General features: G+C 37.0%; 1 protein-coding gene across 6 annotated transcripts in view; it reads right to left on the bottom strand.

The window, feature by feature from the left end:
- EXOC1 (exocyst complex component 1) overlaps positions 1-24,641 on the bottom strand; it is a 30,776-nt gene extending 6,135 nt beyond the window's left edge. The window contains exons 1-17 of one of the 6 annotated variants that reach the window (XM_064449472.1): positions 24,243-24,641; positions 20,373-20,562; positions 20,041-20,174; positions 19,068-19,198; positions 16,835-16,994; positions 15,031-15,218; positions 13,887-14,114; positions 13,515-13,647; positions 13,212-13,321; positions 12,584-12,637; positions 10,115-10,264; positions 8,575-8,680; positions 5,101-5,145; positions 3,780-3,943; positions 1,867-1,974; positions 1,362-1,438; positions 594-822 (exon numbers count right to left, since the gene is read on the bottom strand). In XM_064449472.1, coding sequence (XP_064305542.1) covers positions 594-822; positions 1,362-1,438; positions 1,867-1,974; positions 3,780-3,943; positions 5,101-5,145; positions 8,575-8,680; positions 10,115-10,264; positions 12,584-12,637; positions 13,212-13,321; positions 13,515-13,647; positions 13,887-14,114; positions 15,031-15,218; positions 16,835-16,994; positions 19,068-19,198; positions 20,041-20,164 — 2,007 coding nt within the window. In that variant the 5' untranslated portion in view covers positions 20,165-20,174; positions 20,373-20,562; positions 24,243-24,641. The remainder of the gene's footprint in view (positions 1-593; positions 823-1,361; positions 1,439-1,866; positions 1,975-3,779; positions 3,944-5,100; positions 5,146-8,574; positions 8,681-10,114; positions 10,265-12,583; positions 12,638-13,211; positions 13,322-13,514; positions 13,648-13,886; positions 14,115-15,030; positions 15,219-16,834; positions 16,995-19,067; positions 19,199-20,040; positions 20,175-20,372; positions 20,563-24,242) is intronic. The other 5 variants (XM_064449471.1, XM_064449473.1, XM_064449474.1 and 2 more) reach the window with 5 other exon arrangements.
- Positions 24,642-26,168: the final 1,527 nt, after the last annotated feature.

Genomic DNA, 26,168 nt, shown 5'->3' with positions numbered 1-26,168 from the left:
CTATGTTTTCATTAAACTTTCCATTATTTTATATAATGGTCATATTGTATTACCAGAGGAGGTTTCTGACAGTAGAAGCTGCCTTTGCTACTGCCCAAATATATGCCATTTTATCTAAACAAAGTTTTTGTTAGATATAAGATAGAAATAACTGAACACCTGGAACAGATGTCTATTTGGAGTATTATACTTAAAGGGGAAAAGCAAAGCCCTTGTAAGGCCATGAGGTTTTGCTCTGTTAAGTAAAAACAGTGGAGAGCTATGGTTTGCTTAAATGACTTCAGTAAGCTCAGTAAGAGTGCAAGTTTAAACAAACAAATAAAAATGTCAACTAGCTCACGGCAGTGAAAGAGGGGTCATGTTTCTCGCAAATAGCTAATTATTGAAGAAAACTGGAATGGAGAGGAAAAAGAAACACAACCGCTAATTAGTTTAGCTTTTTTGAAGTTTTGGCCAGTAGAAGAGCAATAAAGTTATATTTTCACTTCAAATTAAAAGCAAAAATTTAACTGTAAAGAAATGTAAAATCAAACTGGGTAGGAGTGGGCTTCCTATATTATAATCAGCTTAATCAGAATAACTAAAGAACTTACAATGCATTTATCAAAGTTCCTTTTGACAGTCACCAAAACATTTCCAAGTGTTGTGCTGAGAAAGGAAGCTGGGTCCACATTTTGCGCTGTCCATACATGATGGCTCATCTTAACTAACATATAAAGGGAATTAAAGCTATCAATCTTGTCCCCCAGCGCTATAAGATTATTCAGCTCAGGTTCAATACAACGAAATATTTTTGTCATCATTTGTCGGATCATGTCCTTCCTATTAAAAAATGCATAAGATAAAAATATTACTCTGACAGTTTACTAGGCTATTTTACATGCTCTTTGATAATGTTTTTAGGATTAATTTATTGGATATAGTAGTCTCATTTACATTCAAGAAATCTCATGATTTTTAGAATGCTACTAAGGGAAAAAATGCTAATGCCACACAGTAATAACAAAAAAAAAACCAACCCAAAACCCAACAGTAGTCACAGGTATAAATTATTCCAAAAAGTATTTTCTGTGTGAAAGCTGCCATGCACTTAAATTCAGAACTTTGCTAAGCATATTTTCCAAAGCACCTAGTTTCACTTTGCAAACTATTAGAGAATTAAGTGGGTTTTTTTATACTGCTATAGACAGAAACATCCGTCATACATATGAAAATTTTTATATTTACCGACACATTCAATGTCTTGGTACAAATTAAGAGTTCACTTTTCATCTTCACTACAAGGGAACAATTTCTGATTATAGAGAAAAAAGTTTTATATGCCAAATAAATTCACATGTAGGCACAAGAGCAGCACGTACTCAGATGATATGGTTTGTGGAACACCAGGAGTGTATGAACGAGATAAAGCTGCTCCATCCGCTTCCTCCACTTCATTCTGTAAGAAAAGGAATGTATATACAAGAACCTGAAAGCTTGTCTCCAATTCTACATTTAAGAGATAAGTATATCTGACAAAACCAACATAATTATCAGTTTTTCTTCCCCCCCACCCTGCTCCCCTCAAAGTAGCAAATACAGTGGCTTGCAAGGTGCTGGAAGTTTTCTGGTCATGTTCCCCAGAGTGCAACACTATCCACAATTGCTCCCCATTGTCTTCCTACATAACATGATGAAGTGTTTATTGTGATCTTATGAGGAAACAAAACCATGGCAAAAGAAACATCAGTCCTCCTTTGACAGATTTTTGTATTGATCCCCCATATCATGTAATTGCCAGATAAATTCAGAAGTTATCTTTTAAACATGTCTCTTATGAGGCCTGTTCAATATTTTTTACTTCAGTGACAGAATTAAGAGTCATACCGTTGTTCCTGAGATGCTCTGATGTTGCTGTAGTTTGAAAAATTTACTAATGAAGTCCTGTTCTGCCAGACACAGAGGCTCTAGTTCACTTAACACTTGCTCAAAAATCTAAAGAAAGGCAAATATTTTATCAACACACCAAATAGTATGGACAATTAGTAATACTAATTTTAATTGTTTGTTGCACAGGATTTTATACTTTCTATCTTCAATAAGCTTTAGAAGGTTTATTTCTGCTTAGTAGAAATGGAAACAGCTTGTACTTATATCTTTAAAAGGGAATATGTTGAAGATACAGATATCACTTCTTATCCATATAACACTAGGAAAGAAAGAACAATCTAGGTTTTACCACAAATAGAAGTTTTCTAGTCACAGCGCGAGGAAGGACTTTTGTGCTATAATGAAAACATTCACATTTCAATAGTAAGTCATGGGTTCTGCCACCCTCTTTTCTGCCTTGGTTGCTGAGAGGAAGATGACAAAATTAAAAGCCTCAGGGAAAAAAGGTAAACTGTGTATGTAGAAGACAACCGCTCTGTAGAAAAAGTTTCTACATAGCTGCTGCAGAAACCAACGGCAGGTTTTGGACTGAAATAGAAGTAGTCCTCATGATTTTTAGATTTAATCTAAAATGAAACACTATTTTGGCAGTAATTAATTAAAATAATTTAATTTTATTAATACGAACTACTGAAATTGTAAATCAGGTGTAAGACATACTTCTAATGTTATCTTTACACAACACATAATTTTATCCACAAGTATTTAAGGATTAAGACATGCAATAATTTGCATAAATGAAACCAATCTAACCACATAGTAAATCCACGCTACTGAAAATTCCCCTAGAAAAAAAAATTTTAAAACCTACTAGGTCAGCTCAGTAGCTTACAGCTCTGTATACATCTGTCACACTCACATATCCCCAAGGGGTGTGAGATAAAAGTCAGAAGTTGAAAAAAATTTGCACAACACTTGTATAAAATTGTTTTTAAAAGCAATCATTTTAATTTTAGACAAGTTGCTGCTGCAGGTGTGTAATAACCGTTTCAGGCATATAATATTTCCTCCCAGAAAAAGATTGAGCAAGGATTTGAAGAAGGCAGAAGAAAAATACTCATCTCCATCAAATAATTCAACAGAGAACAAGAGAATTCTTTTTGTCTCTCTCTCTGATAACAGCACCTTTTCCCTCCACAGTCCTGAGGAGTTAATTCCACAGCAAGTGAGTAGGGCTGTCACTTTTAAAGGTTGGGGGTTGGGGGGAACCCAAACCAAACCAACAAAAAAACACCCACACCCCCCAAAAAAAAGAAACCCAAAACAGAAACCAAACAAAAAAAACCCACAAAACAAAACCCCAGATGCTGAGGACAACAGGTTTTGAAACAGATGCTAAGGACAGTGATAACTTAGTGCCATTGGTTAAAGCTGAAAATTTATATCTTTGACATGAAACCAGTATAAATAAAATTTTAGGGCCATGCTTAAGTCCTGGCTAAAAGAAGATTAAGCTTTCTTATCTTTCACTTTTGCGTATATACTGGCAAAATGCAACAGAACACATGAACTTTTGTATCGAGAAAAAAAAAAATCAGTTGAAGAATCCATCAGTTCAATTCCTGTTTGCTTAAAAATGCATATTGGGCTTAATAGACCATTTTTTATTCTTGATATTCTTTATAGATCACACTAAGCATATAGGGGAACTAAATGGAATCTATAGAATATTACTCTGATCTACATATTTCTTGCAAATTGCCTTTATTAGACATGTGGTACATACAGAATTTGAAATTGGCATGTTTTAAGATTTAAACAGTACAGATCTTTAAAGTATACAAGAAGGACATGCAAGATGCTTCAGATACAAAATGAAGCAGGAATCCTAGGCAACATTTTGGCTTTACCTTATCAAATTTTGTTCTGTCAGCCACATCAAGGTCAGAGGCAGACATGTTTCCCATATCCAACAGTGAGGATGACTGAGACCTACGGTTTCCCGAACTCTGAACAGAAAGTTTATTTAGGCTAGAAGTAGACCCAGTCAATTTTCCAGAACTTCCATGAAGACCTGTGAAATAAAGACACTATGAAGAAGGGAAGCAAAAGCAGAATCAAATACTCAAGAACAGGTTCATTATAGAATGTATGAGATCAAGAGTTGCTAATAGTCCTACATTAAAATCAAACGACTTAATTTTTTGCTAAGCTGCAAACGCTTTTGCTGTAAAACACATTCCTTTCTAATGACAATGTAACTGAAATGCTTTAGCAAGTTTCAAAGTACAGCATAGCTATATACGCCCTCACTGTAAAGTATTGGAAAAAGGTGTGAGAGGAGCAAAACAGTGAAATATAGGAACACTGGCATAGATATTCTCCTTGAAAGCTTGGAAGCAAAGACCAGTTAGGATCTTTGTGAATGTACTTTGGGCAATGGCTGCCACAAGCAGAAGAATTAATCCACAAGAGGGGAAAAAAATTAAAAAGCTTTATATCCACACAGGTTCTTTTTCATCTTGAACTTGATCTTTCTGCTGTTAACATCCTGTTGTCTACATAGTTTGCTCCAGCTATTTTACAGGATCTACAATCCTGTAGTAACTCTACTGCTAACACTCCCCTCTCCTTTTGATCATAATTAGCATTCGGACATTTCTTCCAGATATTGTAGGGCCTTCTCCTAGGTGAGGAGCATGTATTTTTATTTTTTTCCAAATTTTCAGAAATGTTGGAACAGAATGGCAAAACCTAGTAACAAAAAAGACCAAGAAATTGTCAATATTTGACCCCCATTGTAAACCTCACGTCTCAAGCGCAGAAACTTAAAAGCAATCCTGCAAGTTTCATTTAACTGCTATGTTGGTATCTAGTCTAGGGACACAAACAAAACACGGTCTATGGATCTAAAAAAGTTGTTACCTCAACCTACTGGAAGAGTTGGAAAACTACGACAAGCTCTCAGGCACAAACATATTTTTTAGATCAATTGGTAGCACGGGAAAACCAAAAGACGTTGCTTTTACCTGCAAACATTCTCAACTTCTGTGTTGGGCCATTTTAGCCGTGCCTCATTTTTGCCTTGCAAAAACAATGATTCTGCTAACGCTTATTTCATTCTGAATGGAGTGCTTCAGTGTTACGTAGATTTTCCATGATGCAGCACTACATCTTTACATTGACACACATGCATTGACAATACCAACTAATGCAACTAGTTATACTCACTCTCAGTTTCCTGTTTGACAGCACTTTCTTTTCGAGGCAGTGTAGCTGGGATGGATTAGGTTGCAAGCATCAAAGACAAAGACAAGTTAAAATGCAGTTTGCACAAACCATGCACAAGATGCAAGTTAAGCTCTAACCGGAAAGAAACATGCGGAGAACTATAAGCAGCAAGTAACTACATTGCAAACACATTTAGTTGGAGAGGTACTATTCCAGAAATTCAGTATCTAAGCTACATGGAAAACAGAGTAAGTTTCTAGGTATTAAACTTTACTTTTTGTTATACAGTGTGTTCAAAAAACATTTTTGGTAACATGTATTTAAGTTCTCCCAAATTGAGAAGTCCATTAAATTAGGGTTATATTTTTCAGAGTTAATGCTGCAAGAGACTCAGTTTCCAAGATCAGTCATCATATCAATAATAGACATGAAGTTAAAATGTATTTAATTTTGTACTGAGTCAGAGATACTGTTAACCTCTTCAATTCAAAAAACACACACAGCAATACTGCAAAATCATTCATATTGACAGTAAGATTGGCTAACCTCTTCTGTTGTTCACAAATCAGGATGTTTACATACAGAATACATCTTTTGTATTCATGCTGCACCAAAAATTGATAACTACAAATTCGGAGAGGACTAAAACAATAAATATATAGTAAAAAAAATTTACAAGGTACTTTTTTTATTTTTTCTTTTTTTTTTTTTTCAGAATGAAACAAGTTTCCTCAAGTGGACTTCAGTATGAAATTTAGAGTAAATAGGCACTTGTAATAAACAGAAAATCCCTAACCAGTAAAAGGCATTTGCATACGTACACTAAAAGCAGTATGTGGTATTAAAAAGATCTGGATGAGGATGGATGCTACAAGCCCCCAAAATGGAGCAGGCAAGCAGAACCTACTGTAAGAGAATGAGTAAATACTTCTAAATGCCACAAACATGTCTTAAATACCAGATGTTCTCAAGTAGGCAAAACTACTGATAATTATAACATCAAACTTGAATTTAATTCCAGCCTAGTTTTTAGATCTTAGGGATTTTGGAAGTTTTGGAATTAAAAGATTTAGACCTGATATATTTGGCATATGCATCTGTCATGCACTGGTCCCACTTCTTCATCAGCCTCAATTTCCAAACGCATAGGACTATATTACAGAATGTGAAGAACTTCAGAAAAAGGTCAGGCCCTGGACAATCTGGAAGCCATAGTGGATTTTGAGAAGCCACACCATATAAACATGTGACAGTAGTAGCACGTTCCCACATTGATTTTTATGGTATTTAAGTATCAAAGTCTTGGCTTAATTGGGAAAAAAAAGAAAAAAAAAAAGGAGAAAAAAAAAGACTACTTAAGACATATGTGAATGCTCACGACCCAGATTTTTTTTTGCCATAAAAATGCAGACAAAGAACCTCACACCAGCACAGAATGCCAGAATTCTCCCAGCACCCCCTCTGCGTTTAAGGCATTCAAATAGCAGTGCTGTTCCCAAAGCACAAAAAAAGGCAAGAACATACACCAACACAGCTTGGAAACAGGTCATCTTTAGTGTCCGAGTACAACTGGAGCATTATGCACCTACACTATTCCTTAAATAGGTTAACTGTTAGGTCTATTCCAATCTAAATGATTCTATAAGTGATGTATTTTAAATTAATGGGCAACTAGTAATAGTACAACCATTACCTTCAACACAGAAGCCTTTGAAATGACACACTGTTACAAGCTGTTACAAAATAAATATACAACTTGATATTTAAATGGCGAAATGAAAAAATATTTATATAACAAACAACTTTTTAAACATACATAATCTGTTTTCCTTCTTTATAAGATTAGTACTGAGGACTGAAGCTTTTTTGATCCAACTCATTGTCAGATTTGCACATGGCCTCAAGTATGTGGCCACTGATAACCATTACTTAATGGCTTAATTACCGTTCAGAACATTAATAATTCTAGGAGAGTCGCCACAGAATACAGCTTCCAGTTTTGGCTTTGTGACTGGTTCCTACCAATTTTCAGGGGACTGGGCACTTGGATCCAGTTTTGCGTGGCAGTCAGTCACCAGCAAGACTCAAACATAAACACACTTGTTGTATGATTGTGAAAAAGTAGTATTACGTATTACAAAAGAAATCAAACCAAGAGAACTTTTTAAAAAAACCCCTTTGCTACTCTCCTCCTTGACTATTCTGGGCAAAGTTCAGACATACTTGAAGTTTGCACACATACATGACAGAAGCCTTCTCAAGGTGCGGCTCTTATGCTGGTGTATCGAAGGACCTCTTTCTCCAAAAATGCCTGATCACTTCGTAACATTTACAGAAGTTAGGAAATTGCTACAAAAACTGTCTCCTCACAAATGCAAATCACAAAAGAAGTGCCAGGATAAAGTGTTTAGAATGCTTCAGAAATCAATTTATATTAGGATAAAGTGTTTTGTTCTTGAAGTAAGATAGCTTTTCAAGATCTATGAATTAAACAGTTCCAACAACGACACATTATGGCACCGCTTACTCTCCATGTCCAACAGCTTGCCAAGACTTATCTTTCCAGCTTCCCCCACCATCAATCAAGCCTCACCATTCTCCTGCTTTCTTCTTTTCATTACTTTTTTTCTGTTCTCTACCATCAAATTTCAAAGCATAAGTTCAGGACCCAAAACAGGCTCAACAGAACTCACTAAAAGCTGCATATCATTTCTGAATTTAGAGTTTGGAAACTGGTGAACTGTGGCAAATACAAATATTTTAAACAAGTCTTGAAACAGCGCACTTTAAAATACAGAATAGTTAATATATAAATACACCTGTACCACCATTGCTTTTTAGGTATTCAGGTTATTTTTTTAAAAAGTTTCACTTCCATTCTCACACTGAACTATTTAATCCTAGCAGGAATGCGTACTCCCTTAAACAGAAAGACCTACAAGTTAACAAAGTATGATTTCTAGTCTCAGACTACATAGGTAAATCCCTCTGAAAACAAAATGAAATACACAACTTTCCTTAGGCAGAATTAGCATTAAAATTAGCTTCTCCAAAATGCACCCAAAACTTATTAAAAGCAGAAGTAATAGCAGAAGGAACACACACACGTGCTGCCCAAGCTTTCTTCAATTACCAGAGTTGATTTTCCAAATTTTTTCCAGTATAGTTCAAGTACTAAAATATGGTTGGTAGTTTGTTAAACACTGAGTGTAGATTTGAAAATCTGAGAATTCTGAGAAATACCATATTTTATCCTTCTATCTTGACCAATTGCATAAGATAAGATTTCAGTTGTGCTACTTTGGCCTTGTGGAAGTCAGAAGTTTTACCAATCTCATTTTTTATCCAACTCTTCCACCTTGCCAAAAGTAAACAATTTTACAACATTATAAAATTGGCCCTAGGTGTTGTAATGAGTATTTTATAAGCAAATAATAAGATTCAAAGTAAGATATGCGCCTCTTGGAAGCTTACCAAACTTTTTTCCTTCTCTGGTTGTGCCTGTCATCTTGACCTTGGCAACTTCAAAGAAATCTTTTATTTCCCTTTCATAGAGCCGTGATAAATAATCCATGTAATTCTTAAAAGAAAAATGTAAAGTTAGTTAACAAGTATACATGTTGACTCTGTTCTATTACAGTCAAATAGATCTCAAAAACCAGCAAGTTCTACTAAATAATAAACTGGTTTGGACTATATATGTGTGTGTACGTGTATATATATATATATTTGTATTTACATAGCATGCACAAAAATATATCCATGATATTTAAGCAAGTTATATTCATTTTCCTAATGAGTTCACTGAGCATCAGAAATTACTACTTCTCTTCCATATGGAAGGATATGCGCAGTGGTACATACAAATAGGATTACTAGTGGTAGAGCATCATAGAATTCAATTCAAGGGTAGAATAGAGAAAATTCAGCACCATTCTCTGTAACCTCTTTTACTAGGCTCTTACTATGCCCCCAAAAAGAAAGCAAATGGGATGCCATTCCTACACATCTTCCTGACTACGTGACCTCCTTTATTACTATTCTCACAAGAAAAACCAAAGACCAGAAAACTTCAGGAGGCACAAACTCTGTGTGCCTACTTACTACAAGATTCAATCAATCCCAAAATAATTTGTTTGCAACACTGCCAAAAATAAGCTCAAATTTTAAAAAGACAAGAGACACAACAACTGAAATAAACTTGAGGATTATCTGCTTTGTTAAGATTTTTAGTACAAAGGTTATAATAATGTTTTATTTATAAACAAAGACTACCTAAGAATTTTTCCTACATTCTTCAAAATTTTGTTACTTAGCACACATAATACATAAACATTTAAATCAATTTTTACTAGATCACCATGAAGACATCAATCATTCATTGATCATTTGCCTTATAGTGAAGGCAGAAAAACAACTATTTCAAAGCCGTTTTAAGAGTCTAATTTAAATCTCCCACAGTTGAGTTTTAAGAATGACCGTACTTTAATAAAAGGTGACTTGTTCTGTAAGAACTAACTTTCCTTTGACTTCTATCTAAACATTTTCTATACTTCTGTAGTAATTTTTTTCACTCCATGTCAGTTTTAAACAAGGTAGTTAAGTTACTTATATACAAAGCCAAAATATTTGTCTAATCTGCTTTACAAGAGACCTCTTAAGTTTTTGATATACCCAAGTGAAATGAACGTCTGTTGAAATAAAGCCATCAAAGGCAATAAGCACATCAACATGAAAACAGTTTAATTATTTTTCTTACTAGACTGTAAAATGGCAAACTAGTTTTACATAAATATTCATTATCTTATGATACTTTAGAATAGAGACATAGAATCTTGGAGGGGAAAAAAAAACAGGATACAAATACCAAAAAATGAAGTTTCCCATTCCAAAGAGGAAAAAGAAAAGAGAAGCACAATATTAGAAGGACATGCACACACACAGACAATTCTTTTGACTCTCAGAAACCCTATATTATGTACATTCTCTAGCATCCTCTGAGCAATTCACATACCTTTGTTAGCCCTTCATATTTTCCATAATCTGTGTTCTTGAGCCACTCCATCAGTTTCGCATATCGAAGTAAATCTCTGTGAAATGGATGATGATTGGGTAATGTCAATTCAACAGAGTGCTGGGCAAGAGTAGAACTCTGATCGTGACCCTTGATAAGAGAAAGTATTAAAGTAAATCTGGAAGCACTATATAGATGCACTAGAAGTTTACAAAAAAAAACTTAAAATGAAGACAGGATCCCATTCAGACAAACAGAAAAGCATCAAAATACATTGCACAGAAAAAAAGTCTAGAGATGCAGATTGAAAGGATGCCTAACATAATACAGACACTGAGGTATTCTAGTTGTGGCAGGTAATGCATCTTAGTAAGCTTGTTCATTGTAAGGCTCTTGCTGTTTACCACTTTGCCTTCAGGGTGAGTCAAGTTGGCTTCATTCTGGCTGTCCTAAATTATGCCCTGTTCCAGTCTGCTTCAAAACATTATGGAGCTTCTATGTGTACTTTCTTCATCTAATTAACAGACTTCCTCTCACAACCCATACATTTATACCGTTACCAAATGATACTGCAAGTTTTTTATTCAACTACTTCATCGTTCCAAAGCTTCAAACTATTTCATATTTCAAAGGCAGAAAGCCCAGAATTGCCTTTTAATTGAATGCTGAACTTGGTTGTTAAAAAAAAAAACAAAAATCTTTAAAATTATAGACATACAGTAAGGTTAATCAAATGTTATTAGGACACAATAAAGACAGCTACATTAGCTGTTAGTAAGTTGCCACAAAGTTTTTAACATTGCAGTGAACCACAATCCAAAGTTGCATTTCTGTTTAAAACTTAAGATTTATTCTCATTTTTACACAAAGATGAGGCACCTTAATATCTTACAACAGTAGTCTGAATCACACCATTGGGCTTATTTGCTTTTAAAAAAAAGAACAAGTTCATGCTTCTAAGATAATATATTTAGGCCAAAATTTCAGTGCAATTTTGGTTTTCCATCTAATGAGTTCCAAATCAGAATGTCTTGCTTGTATTATCAGCTGCCTAGACATCATCGTGTTTTTATCTGCCTATTGTGTACTTATTTGAATTTAATTTAGAAATCTGTATCTGCTGTAGTTTTTTCTGAAGTGCTTTATTTTTTTGAAAGAAACATTCTAAACAAATAATGCAACTCTTCAGCTGTTAAAGCTAACAAAGTATTCCAGTTAGACTTTTCAAAAACACGTGACTTAGAAATTGCTATATTTTATTCATCAGATGAACAAAACAAGGTAATTTCAGTAAGATGACACAAAAATCTGTGATACCTCCAACACTTGAATCTGAACATCAAAATGGAGTACACAAACATTTTTTCTTCTTTTGCAGAAAGCAAAAGGGCTTTGCAGAGGCTCATCTCTTGCCGTTAATGAGCTCTTCCTACTTAACCTTACAGCAAGGTCATATTTTTTATCTGCCGATTAATACCTCACAGCTGACAGGCCAAAACTGTTCAGAGGGCAAGTTTATATAGAAGACAACGTAAAGCCACTATTAGTACCAGAATTAAAAAAAAAAAAAACAAAACCAACAAACTGCAAATTGGTACTAGCATTCTCAGTAGCCCTAAGAAGTCTCTTTAGAAGTATTTCATCTAATACACATAGTACTACCCAGTAATAATAATCTCTTACCATTTTTAAAAGTAAAATAGCCAGAACAGAACATCAGAAAGGGCATTCTGTTAAACAGCCACTTTCATACGCAAGTCCAATATTCAAACTCTGTGAATGCGTTTACACAGGACTTAAACAACATAGCTTCTACTTGCTCATTTAGAGGCCAGGACACATAGTCTGTGCTCAGTTTTTCAAAATGTGAAAAGTCACAGGAGAAACATACCTTCTTAAGAACAGAAACTAAAGGCAAAAAAAATTTAACATGCTGTAGAACTGGAATTCTTCTGAAAAGTGAAGAAAATATAGGAAGCACTTATCTTTGCCATAAAAAGCCAGGCTTGTACTCTCACATGCAATTCTCTATACAATTATCCAGCATAACTCTATTCCATTTTCTGCACACAGTGTAATACATAAAACCAAAAACTCCTGAAACTTTGATTGTGCTAGTATGTATAAAAACTGAATTATTTTTTATTTACCAATATTACAATTTCACACAATTGCAGTATCTATGCAGTGGTACACATATTACAATTTCCTGAAAATATTCGTCCTCCATACATCTCAATCTGCCTCTTAGCAATTTCTGGAGGTCAGATCAGAGGAATGTTATCTCAAAACACATAAAGAAAGCTTGAGGGCCAATAAAAATAATGGAAGTGAGAAGGGGCATAAGTCTGATGCTCTGCAATCAGTAAGGATAAATTTCTTTTTGTAAAGCCAAAGCAGCTGCTAGTTAGGCAAAGTCAAGCCCAAAAAAATAGTTAGAAAAGCTTATATCAAACCCGATGTACTCACTGGCACTGAAAGAGAGTAGGACCTGTTATAGAGTTGAAGGAGGGTCTGAGTAAACTAATTGGAAATAAAAAAAAATACAGAAATTAAAAAACTGATGCTAAAGAAAAAAAAGAACATCCAGCCTTTAGGAAACAAGTCTCAAGAGTATTACAAGTTAAGGCTCAAAAATCAAGGTGTAGACATTTAACATTGTATGGTTGGGTTTTCGGTTGTGGTTTTTTTTGTTTGTTTTTACAGCCCTTGAAGTTCAGGCAGCAAGAACTCCAATGTTGTCAGCCTCTGACACCCTTAAACAAAAAAGTCAATGCTTTTTCTCCTCAATTAATCAAGACTTACAATTAAAATATATCTTCATATATCATAGAATGTGTTTAAATCAGATAGCAAACCCACTAAAGAGAGGTGGATTTCATTTTTTGTTTGCCTTTTTTTTTTTTCTTACAAATGTAAGAGACTTCTGTAAGCAACTAGTTCAGTATGCTGAGTAATATCTCTGCCCAAAGTGCCTCTAGCAGTCCATTCATTTACTGATTACATCACAGAACATGTCCAGTTTCAGGTGGATTATTCTTCTTCTCAGGAAAAGTTTGTGACCAAAAACATCGCACAAAATAGAAAGAAATAATACCTGCTGAACGAACACGCTGTTCAAATGACTGGCGAGTCTCCGTGCAAATTGTTCACGCAGGTCACTAAACCGCTGCTGTTGCTGTTTCACTGCATGAAGCATATCATGTCCTAAAACCAAAAAGAACTTCAGACTAAAAAAAAAAATATAGTAATATATCGTATGTGGGAACTAAAAGGACCTGAGGTCTCAATCCCTCAATCTACAGAAGCAAAATCTGAGACTAGTTGGAAAGGCACATACAATAAAGGCACTATCATAATAAATTTTGTATGTTAGACTGTAGTCTAACAAAAACATTACCTGGACGAAGAGCCACATTCATACACTGCAGAAGGGCATCTGCTGCATTAGTACAGGCCTCAATGCCTCGAGAAGATGTCAGATCTCCCTCCTGAAGGGCCTTTATATGACCTTTAGCCAAATCCATGTGATTCTGCAAAATAATGGATAGTACTGTCCATAAGCAGGTTACTTTGCTACGCTGCTGAACCAAGAATGATAAATATAGTTCCACCATTATAAAAACTTACTGAAGTTAGTGCAATAACAAAACAGAAAAATAAACTCATTATTATGAATGAACATCATATATGGTTGCTAAAGAGGGGAGCACCCTAAAAGAATTTTATACTTTATGTGAACAACCAGAATAAACACAATAAAAATGCTTACCACTAAGAACTCTATCTCTGAGAGTAGTTTCACATTATTTGTGTTGCTGAGATGGATTAGGTGGTTGCTTTCTGAAATTTGATCCATTTGCTCTTTTACACTCTGAAGCATTTCTTCGTAACTGCTCAGCTTTAGCTCAATTTGGTCAACTTCCTTTAGAGCTTCATCCAGCAACTTCATCAAGATATTCACCTGTTTCTCCGAGGCCATAATTGACTGGATATTTGCCTGTACAGAAAAGTAAGCCACAAAATTTTAAGAGACATTTTTATATCTCAAAAGCATTCTGGTGTCTCCTTCTGTCTCTATCACTGTCAAAGAAACATTTTCCAGAGCTCTTGATGAAAGCGACAAAACAATATATGCTTGTACTACAGTACAGCCGTCCCTCAGTCTAGGACACTTCTTTACTTCATAAAGAAAGGCTCAAGTTCTTAGAAGAGAAGTACTGATCTGCACAAAAATAAAAACCAAACAGTAAACCCTACTATACTGGAACATTTTTAGTTCCAGAAACAGCTTAGGTGATAAGGTCACATTTTTCTGTTGCAAGATCAGCTATCTCTATGATAACAGCCATTTTCAAAATCTAAGAGAAACACACAACTTCAGGAGGTGGTTGTGACTGTTCCCTCAAAACTGTATCCCCCTACATCTCCTTAAGTTTTCAAAGTGACCTCTAGAATGTTGGGTTGTTTAAAAAGCAAAATAGCAAATGATCTGGTACTATTACAGACAGCTGAATACTGCAATGTGGTTAGACTAACCCAGTTTCCTGCTTACAGTGAAAGTAGTATTTTGGGCATAAGAGTTCACATCCATGGACATGAACATGAACATCTATTATCTCTCTCCCTGCACCCCTTCCTTCAAGAAAGGCATGTGCAGAATGCTTCCCTTTTTTCTTCTCAACTCTTCATGTGAAAGCCTGCAACTCACCCCAGAAGGTCTAGAAGGTAAAGAGCAAGTTGAAGGTCTAAAAATCTGATCATAGACAGGATGTAGCTCTGCTTAGGAGCAGATACACATTTATATTTAAATGTGGCAGAACACAGTAGCTATCTTTTCAAAGAATGCTATGTAGTCAGTATCAATGAAAACAGTTCAACATGCTAACACGCTGCACATCAGAAGAAATGTTTACCCCATCTAGCACTTGTAGCTCTCTTGACAACTTCTCTGCAAAGGCTTCAGCATTAGAAATAGCATATTCACACCCTTCCATCATTATTTCAATATCCTGTTCCTCTCTTGCATTTAACTCCTGGTATTCATCCACAGCCTCTTCATCACCTCCTGCTACACTTTGATTCTCTCCACTTGGAACAGATTCTTATGCAGAGAAGGGAAATAAAACACATTATCAAGTGCAAAAAGACTTACTTCAGTATGTTCAACTCTAAGTAAATTAATCCATTAAACAACTTTCATAACAAATACCTGCTACCTACATACACTTTTTTTCAAATCTCAGTCTTCCATGGGCTTCATTAAGATTTCCAGAACTGGTTCCCAACAGCGAGGTTTTCCAAATTATGTAACATAAGCAAAATACAAATAGCCACCTTCCTTTATTGCGTGTACAAAGGGACATACTACCTCAGTTTATTCATCTCTCACGCTGGTAATCAGAACATATTACAGTATTATGCTAGTCGTGTTAGCCGAAGATTAGTAGAAGTTAGATTCTCTCTTGGTAGACAGAGCATATGGGAAACATACTAAAGTTGATTAAGAAATACGTCACTGAATAAATAAAAAAATATATTGACGCTCAAGATAAGTTTCACAGCAGGAAAACCAGTACTGAGGTAAGTGAAAATTATATAACAATGTTTTCATGAACTATGATTTCTCATGGCAGTGCTTACTTATTTCAACAAGACATTCAAAGGCTGGCAAACTGTTTACAGAACATTAATGCAGTCAAGCCAGAAAGTGTTTAGGACATTTGAAATATCTTTTATGTCCATCAGCTTTTAAAAAAAAAGTGCATATTACTTAAGAGAAGTTGCTTAACAAGCAGAATAAGGGAAAAAGGTGTTACGCACCTTCTGTGACTTTAGGCAGTTCTGAAGAATTAAAAGGTAGGGAAAAGCAGAGGAAAGGAAGCAGAGAATGTTAGCTAGACAAAGCATGAACAGTGTGTATACTTCTAAGTGGCAGTAAGTTTAAATGTTCTAAAAGTGCACGAACTTGAAAAGTTAGAGGTTGGTTAAAACAAATTTCAGTCAACACCAAAATACAGAAGAGTTGTCCTTCCTGTTTTACATTTCTTCTTTCTTTATATTCAAGTTGTTCTGCACAAGCCGGTCTAGTATTTAACACAGTTTAACCACTTCTAACAGACTCAGTGTGAGGTATGCTTACTCACGAGGCTCTACTAAAAATTTTTAACTATTAAAAGATGTGCCTTGTAATGTAAGATAATGTAAAAATACTTGATATGGCATGAGCTGACAAGATACAAAGCCTTCTTAGCAACCAGTCACATAAACCGTAACAGGGTCCAGCAGAATTTAACACATTCTTCCCAGTTTATAAACTAGAAACCTCATATAAAACCTCACATATCCTTTGGCATGCTACTGAAGTGTCACTTTTTAAAGCATCTTTATAATTCGGGGAGGTGAAAACTGGAACAAGAGCAAAGTTGTTATGCAATTAGACCTACCAGAACTCACAGGTAAATTTTATTTTGTTTAAGAACCAGAATGTCTCAGAAAGACAATAAGCTTATCAAAATTTAGAACTTCACTAATTAAGTATTTTGTCTCAGTTTTCTAACAAAATCTGTTATCTAGTCACCTTGCCTATCTATAGACTTGGAAAATATAAAATAAAACTGAACAGGAAAAAAAGTCAGGATTAAGATTTTTTTTTAGTGTATCTGTTTTACATCAATAATTACTAACCTTTATACTTAACATACAGTTATAAAAATTTACCTTCCAAAAGCTGTGAACTAACATTAATAAAGTCAATTTTCTTTCTAAGATATCTCTGATTGAGTTTCCAGATACATGAAATGAAGGTGTTCTTTTCCACTGTGCTGCTTGCAACCCATTTGTACACTTTGTCAAAATGCAAGTCAAATTCAGGATTCTCCTGCAAAAGATGAGATACGTTACAGGCTCAGCAGTCAAATGATTCTCTAAGCAGCAAAGATTGTTCAGTCAATTATTGAGAAGACAGGATAAAAATTAAATTACATAGATGCCAACCTTAAACTGATACACTGACTCTCGCACCCTGATGCACCTTAATGAAGGTGCTAAAACACTGACAGTGAAAAACCAGAATCTACACTATGAAGACAGTATTTTGTCAAGCCAGATAAGGCAACGACAACACATAATTCAGAGATCTGTAAAAGTTTGAAGAAACATTTGACAGCGCTCTCTGCCCTGAAACACTGTCCTCAGAATGACTAATGCCTTCTGTTAGCCTTCTGAAAGTAAAAACAGTAGCTGGAATTACTGACAACATATACAACACAATTCAAGGAGGCTTAGGAGAATAGGCAAGGGGAAAAAATTATGAGCACTTAATATATTTTTATGGATATGATTGTATTTGATAGCACTGAACAGGATAGAAAGACCATTTGGTAGTTTTTTACCCTTAAAATACTACAGAAGTATTTTCAACCAGAGTTATTGCCTGATGAAAACATTGCTTTGATAACATTTGATTTAAGTACTTTCCTTTCTACAGCCACTTACGAACTCAGTATGGACTGTAACTGGTAGTAGTCTGTTTTAAAGACCATATTCCAAGCATTTTACAAGGTTCAGCATCCTTCTGATAAAAAAATGTTATTGCCTCAGACACACATTAAATTCTTACTTATACATAGTTTGTAAAAAGTATTGCTGCTACTTATTACTTATATTGTCACTACTATTTGTAGAAGCAGGCTGCATATGAAACTGCACACGATGGGAACCGGTATTTCCTGTACAGCACAATAAAAGCAGTTCTTTTTTTTCTGCAGCTTTTATTGATAAACATAATTATTATACATTTCTAAACAAAGAGTAGTATTACTTAAAATTTTAGTTGTCTGACAATGAGTGCAGGAAAGGTCCGTGTCAAAAGAGTTGCACAGGATCCCATTTGGAAACCAAAACGTGATGCCCCTGTTAACTTTAATTCTGACATTTTTGGTTATGAGAGAGTTTGGCATTCAATGTTTGCTTTTTGAAAGAAAATTTCAAAATCGCTCATTACAGTGGTACATGCATTACAGCACACTTCTGAAAACAGTTAACTGAATTCTGTTTTGCAAGAAAAAGCCCTGAAATATGGCATAATTTTAAACGGAACCTTAAACCGAAAGAAACAATTCTCCAACACAGTATTTAGGACCAACAAGGAAAATCTAAAATCTAGCCAACGAGTAAGTGGATGACTGAAATAATGAAACATACTTAACCTACACTTGGGGAGGGGGAAATACAAGGATTTTCAACTTCATAGTTTTCTGCACTGTTCCTCCAAATCACCAGTTAACAGAACGTTAAACCAGACATCACGTGATGAAGAATTTTCACATCTGTACAGTTTTTACGTCTTAGTTTATGACAACAGATGAATTTGAATGGTCAAAAATAGGTTGCTCTTGTTTTCTATGGAAAAGAACACCACCTCAGGACTGTGTGCTCTCCAACAAGTGGCAAATGTCATGATCTGGAGAACAGATGTAACAGCTCACCTTCAAGCTTATAAGCTGCTTGTTAAGAACATTTTAAGTGTCCTAGCAAAAAACATTACATATAGCTCAATGCCATTAGTAAGATGGTAATATTTTTTTCTAAGGGGAAACTAAGCTTGGAATAAAAAGTTACACAAGAATTCAAACAAACAAATACATACTGGTCCTTAGCACAAGCTTTCTACAGTCATTGGGCAATCACTACAATAAACAGGGCAGATATTCAGAATATTGCTATTCAAGCATATTTAGACTGCTCTTACTCAGTTTACCAGGGTTATATCCTTGGAAAGACCGGAAGAAAACGCAGGCATAAGCAGCACAGGAACGTATCATCCTAATTCCTATTTAATATGTTACCAGTCTAAGCTTCAAAGCAGCCAGTATCAAGGAAGTTAGCTCTAACTTGGAACCAAGAGGATGTTCTGAGCAGAGCCCTAAACAAAAAAAAAAGTTACACCTACCTTAACAGCATCTTTGGCATCAACAACAGCGAGATCTCGGAGGGCCCATGCAGTCTGCCTTTTGTAGAAATCTCCCTTGTCAGATTTTTTCACTTTTACCACATTTACTTGCACTGGTCTTTCTGTTGTCACTGTTAAATGAAGTAAAAGAGTAATTTCAAATGCAAGAGTTACTTTAACATCTGTTTCTGCTGTATTTCAACTACTGAAATTAATTATCCGTGGGGGGAGATTTAATAATATTTATGTGATGAAAGGAGACCCTTTGAAATATCCACAGTATCCACAGCTCAGTTTAAGTTTCAGTCAAGCAGACATATGTCTCTACACCACTTGCTAAGTAATGAACCCAATTTACAGATATTTCTTTGATACAGCAGACCTCGGACCACAGCCACATCACTGACAAAGCACAGAGGTAACTGGAGATTATAGTCAGAATAAAAACATTTTTTGAGATTCCTCAGTCAAAAAAAATTCTAGCAAGCTAATCTATTGACAGATCAACCCAAAGCACCTGATTTTTTGAAGAGACATAATATACTACATGTACACTCAAAGGAATATTAGAATTCAGCTAATTTACTGTGCCTTTCCAGAGCCCTCTGCCTTGGACTCTAACCAGTACTGTTTATTGCATTTTGTTTACGCTGATAAGCCTAAATGCCTGCTAAATCTCCTTTTAAGCACTATATAAAGCCTACTTTAAAAGCCCAACAGTCCCACGCAAATAATTTTGATTTTTTCATTTCAAATTGCAATGATACCTGGAAATAAAAGTAGAGGGGTTTGTTTCTTTTTTAACAGAAGCAATAATGGAAGAGTAAGCTACAACTGATTTTCTCCATTAGAAATGGAAAGCACCTGTTTTATATGGGGCAAGAATAAATATTGTAAATAAAGCTAAGACAAATGCAACTGAATAAAAAAATAAAGGTGAAGACATGCAATATGGTGTAGTGTAACAATGTACCTGTGGCACACAAAAAGCAGTTTCTCTTCTTTTTGCCTGCTTTGCACACATTCACAATGCTCAACAAGCGTTCATCATTGGGAGTGAAAATATCCCTCTGTAAAGCATGCTTGATTGCAGTCATTTTCTCTCAGCTGAAAGATTTTAATTTAAGAAGTCATAATAGATTTGGGTACACTTAACGCACAAAAAAAGAACCCATCATTTATTTACAGCAACTAGAGGTTTTTGAAATTACGTTTTACATCTAACTTAATGAATCATAATCTAGACACGCATGATTCAGGTAGAAGACCAGCCCACTTTAGGGAAAAGTTCAAGATCAAACTTACTATCTTACTCCTGGTAGACACTAGGATGATTCTTCTGCTTAATTTACTGGAGAATAAAAAGCTTCTTAGTAGTAAAGTGGAATGTGAGGCATTAACCAAAAAAGTTGAAATGGGAATCAAGAAAAAAAGACTCCCTCAGTAAGCAGTAGAACTTTAGAATGGGTGTGAATGCCATGGATCTGGTAAAAATCTGTATGAAGACAGGTGAACAAAAAAAACAAACCAGAACCACAAAATTTGACAGGATGAAGAACGTGAAACTAAAGTCACCACAGTGATGACCTTGAATGAAACTTAAAGTTCAGAATCCTTCAAATATACCTAAAACCATCAATTAAATTTTCAGAACTCTTCCACCAAATCAGGGTTATATGCTGGGCAGACCAAATTGGAAATAACGTCCCATTTAGAGGAAGGAAAGTGTGTCTGGCTCCCTGCTTTGCAGGAAGATTTCTGGAATATATTCTGGATATGGTGTGCCAGAATAGCAGCCATAAAATCCACCACTCAGATGCCACAATTTCAAGTCTAACAAATTATTACTTTTGAGCCTTGGTGTACCACATACACATCTTAGTTATCTTCTGGTAGAGGGGACAATCGTTCCAATTCAGGATCAGTGTCCCTGTACACTTCCTCACTCCCTCCTCCCTTGGTTTCATAAGAGAAATTCTAAATTAGCACTTGATTCCATGTTATGAAAGCATTCTCAAGTATCCTGCTCAAACAGCTTGCTTAAAGCAGAATAGGTACATCATATTCTCTTCAGTGCAACCACCAACTAACAAAAAAAACCCACAACACCCACCAGTCTGTACTAGAGTTTTCCCAGGTTTGATACCTCTGTAAAGAACATTTGTAGTGGTTATCTGTTGTCAAATTAATCATTGTCAATTCCTGCAGAGTTACTAGAAACTAATTATTACCATATGAGTGGCACCATGTTTATAACTTAACTTTACCCAGTAAGCAGGCATTACTTTTTTTTTTTAATTAATAAACACATAAGAAATTGCAGAAGACCCATAAGAAAAATTTATTAAATTTATTACAAGTCTGAAGTCAGGTTTATCTTCTCAATATTGAAGACACTTTCACAAAAGCTTCCTTAAAACAGAACAGCTCCTGGAAGACACTAACTACAGGGACAGATAAACACCTAAGGCAACAAATCTCTGGGCCTCTAGAAATACAGCGTTGGGTTGCTTTGTTTTGCGCTTCAATGTTTTGCAAAGACCTGTTTCACTGCTCTTGCCAGCTACCACATACTATTAAACGTAACAGGCTGTTCTTCCTCTTTATCCTCAAATAAGCTCTGGCAATTGTTACAGTAACACAAAATACAGAAATGCACCTTTGTAGCTGTTAGAAAGCTTGACTTCAAGGCCATCTAGATCTGAAAAGGCCACAACACAATTTTGCAAAGGTAAGTCCATTAGGTTTAGCTAGTTTGCTGCCTTTTCTTGGATGCACAGACTGGAGCTAAGAAATGGAACACTTTTTGAAATATCCTGTTATTCCCTTGCTAGATAAGAAACTCCACAATTAAAAAAAGACAAAGTAAGTAAATATGTACCCTCAGTAATAAATCAAGAGATTTCCTCTTGAATTCCACAAGGAATCAAGTGCTGACCTTGAACCCTGTACTCTAACCAAATGCTAAAAGAGCCAGACTTCTGCTGAAAGATAGTAACCAAACCTTACTCATTCACTCTCATGGCCTGTAACAGCAAACACGGGAGGTTGTACAAGGACATCATGGCTGCCCTTTTCACCTCCAGGGATGCTGGCAGATACAGTATAATGTCAATGACATAGTCACCTATCAAATCAGACCATTAGGTTGCACGGATGAGGTGCATCCGCCATTACCAGCAGAAGTACTTTCCTAACAACACCCAAAAGTTTGCTTTCTAGTTTTTCTCCTCATTAACAGCAGAGTTTTCAGGTGATTTGGGGGAGGTAGCAGGGCAGAAAAGGAGGTAGAGAGAGGCTGGGGAGGCAGATCTGTCCACAGGGTTCCCCCTTCAAGAGATTCACCTCTGCAGTAACAGCAGCCAGCAGTGGGAAAAAGTAAAAGGTTAGAAGAAGGGGCTGTAAGAACAGAAAGCTGTTCAGATTTGTGGGATGCATTAACAACTGGTTTGTTTAACAACATTCAGAGAATTCTTATTTTCTTTGGCAATGCCTTCAAGTAAGTATGCAACATGCTCAGAGGAAAGCACTCGTACTTCTAGCATGTTCATCTATGATGAAGGATTTGCAGAGACAAAATAAGACCAACATTAAATTAACCATGCACCAAACCCCAAGGAAGTCAGAGTTCTGAAAAAGACTTCCAAGACAGACTGCAGTATAATCACCCGATTCCCTAACACAGCATAGTCTAGTCCCCACCAGATTCTAGAAACCCAGGGCAGGGTGGAACAACAGCACCCAGTAGAGACCAGTCAAATAAGAAAAAAGCAAAAACTCCACCAAGCTCTGGAAAACAAAGGAATTAGCAATATTCATCTGATTCAGAAGAGTTCCTCACACTACAGAGAGATTCTAGGTAGACTAAAAAGAGCAACACTTAAGATATCACATTTCAATGTTTTTATTTAAATACAGAAGCTCCAATATTACTCTGAAATTGTGCTTTGACATTCTACGGTGCATTAAAACACGATTAATACACATCACATGCTACACTGCCTGAGGCTGAGATCACAAAACAATATGTGGAGTTAAATTTTAGGGTGGATTTTTCTCTTGGAGATGCACTGGTTGCTTTCTCCAAAAAAAGGGTTCTCTTGCCACTTGAAACAGAAAAGGCACCAACTCTTAGCCTTTTACATCCCACTGTCCTTGAGCTCAGCTGGCCACTACCGCATCTCTCAGTGTAGGGAATCCAGTAGTTGTGAAGATTAGTAACCCCAGGGCTTTGGGAAAACAAGGGTCAGTATTATCAGGCTGCAAACAGCACTGCCAAGTGTACAGCGCTTAGGGCATTCAAAGACATGCTGTTTACATGACAACCCTATGGCAACACGACACTCCACACCTGCTAACAACCTTCCTCCCCTTTCATCATCAAATGCTGGACCCAACTTTTGTTTCCCAAATTGCATCAGGTTATCATTCCTGTTACTCTTCAAGAGGCATGCAAGACGAACACACAAAGTGCCAACAACCTGCTGCATTTCAGAAATACCCCTTCCCTTCCTCATTTAGAATTTTACTTTCTGCTCTAAGGCACATTCAGACTACTGCAACTCGCTAACTCTCCCCGATTCAGTACTAACACAAGTTGCCCAGGATGTACAGAATACACCTTTCCCATGAAACAAAACATGTTAAACCCACGATCAAAGACTTACCCTGACATATAGTCCAACTTCTGTTACAAACTCAGCCCCCTTAGTCCCAGCCAGCAAAGCCTTCACGGTATGCCAGGACCAAGTACATGACTAAGCTCTCCACATGCAACTCCTGCTGTCCCAAAGGAACCCAGAATTAAGCACAAGGAGCCAGAGAGAAAGCTGCTTCCTCAGAAAGCTTCAAGACAGCTGAGACCATGCCAGTCTCTAAAATATCCCTTTAGACATTGCTCAAATTTTTTTTTTCCAGTAACATTACAGACAAAGCCTCGGCTACATAAAACCCCATGATAGACACAGCCCATCCAGGAAATACATGGGAAAGATTCAAGAGAGCAATGTGGTGAGGCTTCTTGGTGAGCACTGCTCAACCTCTCCAAGGGGGTAAACAGGAAAACGCGCTATTCCTGCAGCCTATCAGGTTAAAACACGAGCGGAGCGTAGCCTGCCTGTAACACACCCGGGAATCAATTAAACAAAAGGTCAATCATTTAACAGGAAAACTCACAGGAGTTACCGATAGCAGCGGCGGCCTCCCGAGGGCCCGCCGGCCACCAGCTTCGCCGCCTCCCACCTGCGACTCCTGCAGAAACCGCCCCGGGGGCGGCCCCCGCCCCACCGCCGGCGGCAGCCGAGCCTCACCCCGGCCCGGACACGGCCGAGCCACCGAAGGGGCCCTGCCCGCGGAGGGAAGAGCGGCGGCAGCCCCCGCACCGGGGCGGGGGAAGGGGGGGAGGCTGCCGGGGCCGCCTAGCTCTCACCGCCGAGCCGGGGCTGCCCGGGACGGGGACGGGGAAGGGGAAGGGAAAGGGGCGCCTCCGCCTCCCGCCGCGGCGGCTCCGGCCGCCGGTCCCCGCCGCTGCGCCCTGCCCGCAACCGCCGCTTCCGCTCACGTGACGCCGGCAGCGAGACTACCGGCTAGGCAACCCCCGCGGCCCGCGTACAGCGCCCCCTCCCGGAGGAGATGGGCGTAACGTCTGTAACGGGCGCAACGGCCGGCCGGCGGCGAGAAGGGAAAGAAAAAAAGAGAAGGAGAGAAGGTCCTGAAAAACCTCGCCAAGCTCTGAAGAGCTGGGGGGAAGAAGCTCCCTCCAGTAGCTGCGAACTGTGAGGTAAAACCCTGCTGTGTAATTGCAAGGTATAAACCAGCAAGAAAATACAATCTTTCTGCATCACGACCTGCGAGAGGTGTTTGACGTGCCAGTGTGAGGAGAGGACTCTTGTCTGTCAAAGGGTTTGTAACAGGATAGCGAAATGCCGTGGGAGAAATAACGCGGGTCTCACCAAAAGCAAAACCGATGTCACGCCAATGTGCATCTGATATCTGTGTCCTCAGCTGGCCTCGTGGCAGTCATGAATTATGACATTATGTCTTTTAGGAGACAAGTGTATTCACAAAAAAAATGCAGGTGTGGGCGATGTTGAAATTTGAATGCAATACCTCACAGTATGACAGTATCTTAGAATTTCAAATGACCAAGATGTCCATATCTAACCGCATGCTGTAATTCACTTTGGCCACAGCATCAGGATTAATATCACTTCTGTGAAAAGCACTCAGATTTTGGCTCTACCCATAAGCAGACGCACCCTTAGTAATGGACGGTCTTTGGTGCTGGTGGTAATTCAGAGGGAATAGTTACTCTGTGACTAGTGGTCATGGAATTTAGGATTTGTCATCTAACAGTGAGAAATTATGTCCAAATCTGATCGTAGGTATTTAGAACCACTGCTGAACTACCTTCCAGTTTGAACTTCGCTGTGACGGAGGTTCTCCACATGATCGATACACTTAACTCATTTTTAGCATTATTAATGTAAATTAATACAGCATTTCTTCAATGCTTGCATGCAGAGTTAAGAAAAGGCTGAAATCGTTACAGATTACTTGATCTGTATGATTTATTCACATCTATAAATCAGTATGCCTTTAAGGTATGGCTGATAAAATGTATTAGCTAGGCCATGACCAATAAAGAACAACAGAAAACATCTTTTCGAAGTGATTGTTACAAATTGCCAAAATGTAGACTTTTAGCATGTAAAACTGTGATTTCATCATTCCTGTATAATTTTTCCACTTGACTGAAAGCATTAAACATTACTGTCCAATAGAGTTGCTGAACACACTTCTATTTTCTGACTTACAAAACATCATGCTGTACACTTCCATGATATATCATTCATGAGGGCCAAGGTTAAAAGAGAAGTTACAGTTTGGTAATTTCTCAATTCAGCCACAAAATGTAACTGTTTCTGGGTAGATCTATAAAGTCTGGACAAGGCAGCCATAAAAGATCGGACAAGGTTTCATAAAGCTGTTGTTGTTATTAGTCAAAACCCATCTAGTTTCCTGTCTTTAGCTGTTAATTCCACTAAAGGGAAAAAAAAAAAACCACCCCAAACGTAGCTTGTTAATGCCAAAATGTGGTTA

Source organism: Phalacrocorax carbo, chromosome 4, assembly GCF_963921805.1.
Source record: "Phalacrocorax carbo chromosome 4, bPhaCar2.1, whole genome shotgun sequence".
In the NCBI taxonomy this organism is placed as follows: Eukaryota; Metazoa; Chordata; class Aves; order Suliformes; family Phalacrocoracidae; genus Phalacrocorax; species Phalacrocorax carbo.
Note: the sequence above shows the minus strand (reverse complement) of the source record. Positions and strands in the feature narration are given on the sequence as shown.